At 36.7% G+C, this 5,174-nt stretch overlaps 1 protein-coding gene across 1 annotated transcript; it reads right to left on the bottom strand.

Moving 5' to 3' along the window:
- Positions 1-500: 500 nt before the first annotated feature.
- On the bottom strand, positions 501-3,291 carry LOC138875039 (uncharacterized). The gene is made up of 5 exons (XM_070153847.1): positions 3,238-3,291; positions 3,084-3,113; positions 2,873-2,985; positions 997-2,332; positions 501-722 (listed from the first exon to the last, which is right to left on the bottom strand). Exons 1-5 carry the CDS (start codon positions 3,289-3,291, stop codon positions 501-503), a joined length of 1,755 nt encoding a protein of 584 aa, XP_070009948.1.
- Between the last annotated feature and the right edge of the window lie 1,883 nt (positions 3,292-5,174).

The raw sequence follows: 5,174 nt of genomic DNA, 5'->3' as shown, positions 1-5,174 counted from the left end.
AACACTCTTCAACCAAATATGCCTCAGCAATAGATCCTTCTGGATAATTTTTGTTGCGAACATATGATTTTAATGTACACATATATCTTTCAGGAGGATACATCCATCGATTTTGAACTGGACCTCCCAGCCTTACCTCATTCGCCAAATAAATAGGCAAATGAATCATTATATCAAAAAAAGTTGGAGGAAACATTCTTTCCAATTGATTCGTAGTTTCTCTAATCTCTACTTCCAAGCAATCTAACTCTTCCATTGTGATAACTTTTTGACATAAACAACGAAAGAAATAACTTAGACGAATCAAAGGGATATCAACATGATCAGGAAGTATGCTTTTAACTGGTATTGGCAGCAAGTAATGTAACATGAAGTGGGCATCATGGGTTTTATAACCGGATAATTTTCTTTCATCTAGCTGCACACACCTGGATATATTGTAAGCACTACCATCAGGTAGCTTTGCTGTCATTAAAACACCACATAAAACTGATTTTTCACTATTGGTCATTGAGAAGCATGCTTTTTGCAAACTTTGTTCTCTTGACATCCTTTGTATCCTTTGGTTGAAGGTTCTTCCTAATGCCCATCTTTTTTAGATCATAACGAGCATTTGCATGATCCTTTGTCTTGCCAAGAATGTCCAAAAGAGTTCCAATTACATTATCCACTATATTTTTCTCTATATGCATTACGTCAAGGTTATGACGTAACGAGTTGTGCTGCCAATAAGGTAATTCAAAAAAATTGACCTTTTTTTCCAAGGGCCATCATTTTTTCTCATTCGCTTCTTCCCAAACACATTGTTAAAATTCTTTAAGCTATTAAGCACATTAGTTCCCTTCAACAAAGACAGAGGAGGCCTAAATTCTGTTTTTCCATTGAAAGACCTTTTATTAGATCTCCACGGATGATCCATAGGCAGAAAAACTCGATGATCCATATAATACATTTTTTGACTATGTTTAAGATAACGAGAATTAGTGCCATAATTACACAAAGGCAAGCCAACTTTCCCTTTGTACTCCAACCAGATAACATAGCATATGCAGGAAAGTCACTGATTGTCCATAAAAGAGCTGCTCGCATTTGAAAGGTTTGATCTCTTGAAGCATCATATGTTTCTATCCGGGACTCCCACAACACATTTAACTCTTCTATTAATGGTTGTAAATAAACGTCAATGTCATTTCCAGGTGATCGTGGCCCACGTATAAGCAAAGAAAGCATACAGTATTCTGGCTTCATGCACATCCAAGGAGGCAAATTATACACCATTAAAATAACTGGCCATGTGCTATGAGATATGCTCATGGTCCGAAATGGATTGAACCCGTCACTTGCTAAGCCAAGTCTCAAATTGCGAGAATCCCTTGTAAATTTTGAATGCAAGCTATCAAAGTCTTTCCATGCTTGCCCATCAGCAGGATGCCTTAACTTTCCATCTTTAGAACGCTCCTCGTCATGCCACCTCAATGTATCTGCTGTCTTTGAGCACATAAATAGCCTTTTGAGTCTAGGAATTAATGGAAAGTATCTCAAAATTTTTGCTGGAACACGATAACCTTTTTTGGAAGTCTCAAGCTCGCTATCTACCTCATCTGTATCTAGTTCAGTATATTTAATATATCGAGAAGCTCCACAGACATGACAATATTCATCATCCTTATGGTTATTCCTAAATAGCATGCAATCATTGGGACATGCATCAATTTTTTCATAATCAAGGCCGAGATCCTTTACCATAGATTTGGCTTTATTGTAGGATATAGGAATATTCAACTCAGGCATCGCCTCTTTTAATAGCTCTAAAAGAAAAGTGAAAGACGCATTGCTCCATCCATGTAGACACTTCAACAAATATAGACAGATTGTGAAAGATAATATAGAGAATCCTTTACAACCAGGATATAGTTCTTGGCTTGCCTCGTCAACTAAGTTATAAAATTTATTGGCATCTTCATTTGGACATTCATACACTCCTTCGGAATGTGCAACATCTCTAAATTGATCATTCAATAATTCATCAATATCATCGTACGAGGAAACATTATCATCCATGTCACAATTAACATTCATCGAAATTTCCCATTCCCCATGATTAATCCATCTTGTATAACCTTGAACAAATCCATAGCATATTAGATGATCATACACTACATTCCTTTGAGTCCATGGGATATTACAACATATTGTACATGGGCATTGAATTTCTTTGCCTTGAGGATCTCCATAAGAGTAAGCAAAATTTAATAAAGATTGAACACCCTCGACATACTCTTTGCTATACCTTGGTAAATCTATCCATTTCTTGGATGGAACATTTGAATTCCTAAAAATTAAATTTATTAGATATTCAAATATATAATCATTTAAGCATTGACTATATTGTAAAACTAAATCCTAAATGTCAAGAATAAATCTATAAATCATGTGTTGTAAAACAATAAGAATTTCTTACCTCGTCATGACACTTAAGCTAAGCCAAATCCAACTTCAAGTCCACCACAAATCTTCCCGAGCGTGCCTTATCTTCAAGAATAAAAAAGTAAAATTAGTAGGATCCACCATAATAAGATTCTTATTTGTCAATTCTCTTTATTTTGCTAACTTGCATTCTTATATGATGCTTACCCATGTTAAGGTAATTACTAACTTGAAAGCTCTAGGTTATGTGCACACTAGAATTATTTTGAACAGAATGTACAATCATTAAAAATAATGGACGAAAGAGATTTAAGATTCTAGCAATTATCTGTGTGTATTAAATAGCGATAAGATGGTGAAGGTCCATCCCTTTGTGAATAGGGCTGAGTGCAAATGACATACAAGATTGGAACAGAACGGTAACTCAGTTTATGAAAAAGAGAACCAAACAAAATAGCTGCATTTGAATGAGAAGTGTTTTGAGGCACTGTTCACAGAGAGAAGAAGCGAGAAGAAAAGAATCTCAGAAACTCCAGTTGCAAGGAACAAAGGGATTAACTGATATAGCACACACAGCTTGATCAGACTCACAAACAAAGAAAGTATTGATCGATAATTTTATTGTTTCTGGCTCTTAAGAACTATTACTCAAATACATTCCTTTTAACATAAAGGAATGGCAATTCCTGTACAAACACAAAATCAAGTTCTTATATTTATCAATATAAAAGAGAAGCAGCCAAGCATTTACACCAATGACCATAAACATTTTCCTATGAAATAATTTTGATCAATGAATATATTTTTCACCAATATGGACAAAGGACTTCGTGACTCACGGAGCAAAGTCATCTTCCTATACATTTTTGTTTATTTTTAATGAAGTATTGAATATTATCAAAGCTATCCTGATGTTCTATCTTTCCCCTGGTATGATTTACTATAACTCACTTGCCCATGCAAATATCAAGATCTTCCATCTATGGGGCATATGCAATAATTGACCAATTAAATACGTTGTACAGTTAGAGTAGCTCTACAACTCAGTTGCCATAGATCTATACTATGGAATTCCAGATTTGTTTATTGAGCATTGGGCTGTTTTTCTCATCTTGGAATATTCTTTTCAAATTGTATCATGAAGATCTGTGACTATAATGATTATTGATTTATTGGCACTGATATATATGCAAGAATGAAAAGGGTAAAAAAGTAAAAATGAGATACTCCATATTACCATAATTTACTGAGAGTAATACCAAATCATGATCTTAATATATCAAAATGTGACGACCCGGCCCGTCGTCACGTGAGTTACCGCCCCGTTTCCCCCATTTTATGCTTCTTCATGTTTCGTTATCGGTATTCGTTGTGTTAGAGTTAAATCGGATTGGTTTTAATAAGAAATAAGACACTTAGTCTCTTTTAAGAAGTCTTAAGTTGGAAAAGTCAACCGGATGTTGACTTATGAGTTAGAGGGTTCGGATGTGAGTTCCGATGGTTCGGTTAGCTTCGGGAGGTGATTTGTAACTTAGGAGAGTGATCAGAAGTGGTTTTAGAGGTACGGTATAGAATAAGGCTTGAATTGGCGAAGTTAGTATTTTGGCGAATTCCGGTTGATAGGTGAGATTTTGATCTGAGGGTCGGAATGGAATTCCGAGAGTTTTTGTAGCTTCGTTATGTCATTTTGGACTTGTCTGCAAAATTTGAGGTCATTCAGACGTGGTTTGGTTGAGTTTTTTTTATCAAAAATGGAATTTGGAAGTTCTTGAGATTCATAGGCTTGAATTCGATGTGACTTGATGATTTTTGGTGTTAGTCGAGGTGTTTTGATGATTGGAACGAGGTTGAATAATGTTTAGGATGCATTGGTGCTTTTGGTTGAGGTCCCGGGGGCCTCGGGCGTGTTTCGGGTGAGTTTTGAGCGAGTACGGACACCAAGGAACTTAGAAAATGGAGGGGGCAGCAGTTGTGGCGCGGACCGTGCTCCTTTTCGAGCTGGGCGCGCTGACCGCGTCAAAGTGGCCGCGACCGTGGTCACTAAAGGCTGCAGGTTACTGGTCCTACTTCGGAAGCTCATATCTTTTAATCCACAAGGAATTTTGAGGTGATTCAAAAATGAAAGTTGTAGCCCTTAGTCTCTAGTTTCCAGAAAGGTAAAGATATTGCAATTTGGACATATTTAGCGAAAGTTATGGCTAAAATACTAAATCCTATCCCTGCAGAGCAAGGCCTGCGCGGCCGCGGACGTTTCTGCGCGGATCCCGCTGATTTTGCGCGGACCGCGGTCATTTTTGTGCGGTTAGAGGTGTCGTAATCCAAGGGGTACTCTATAAATACGAGGTTTTGGATTTTATTTAATATTTTGACCTAGAGAGCTCGGATTTTGGCGATTTTTCTAAGGTTTTTCAAGAAATTGGTCGGGGTAAGTGATTCTAACTCAGATTTGGTTAGAGTACATGAATCTATCACTGAATTCATCATTTAATTCGTGATTTAAGAATGGAATTTGGGAAGAAAATTGTGGAACCTTTCAAAAATGTAAAATGATGATTTGAAGGACCAAATGGTATCAGAATTGGATAATTTTGGTATGGTTAGACTCGTGAGGGTACGAGGATTCTAAAAATGTAAATTTTACCTGATTCCGAGACGTGGGCCCGGGGCTCAGGTTTTGCTAATTTCGAGATTTTTGATATTTTTCGAATGTTTTCACTTGAGCTTTGTTCCCTTAGCATATTGTGACG

This window comes from Nicotiana sylvestris, chromosome 8, assembly GCF_000393655.2.
Source record: "Nicotiana sylvestris chromosome 8, ASM39365v2, whole genome shotgun sequence".
NCBI classification, from domain to species: Eukaryota; Viridiplantae; Streptophyta; class Magnoliopsida; order Solanales; family Solanaceae; genus Nicotiana; species Nicotiana sylvestris.
This window is presented reverse-complemented; position numbering and strand designations above follow the sequence as displayed.

Bases quoted from the DNA above. Each gene is read 5' to 3' on its own strand.
- LOC138875039 (XM_070153847.1), bottom strand. From the start codon at position 3,291: ATGTATAGGAAGATGACTTTGCTCCGTGAGTCACGAAGTCCTTTGTCC. The intron at 3,114-3,237 runs GTGAAAAATATA...GTGTTTGTACAG, and splicing joins GAAGTCCTTTGTCCATATTG to GAATTGCCATTCCTTTATGT. The intron at 2,986-3,083 runs GTATTTGAGTAA...GTGCTATATCAG, and splicing joins TCCTTTATGTTAAAAGGAAT to TTAATCCCTTTGTTCCTTGC.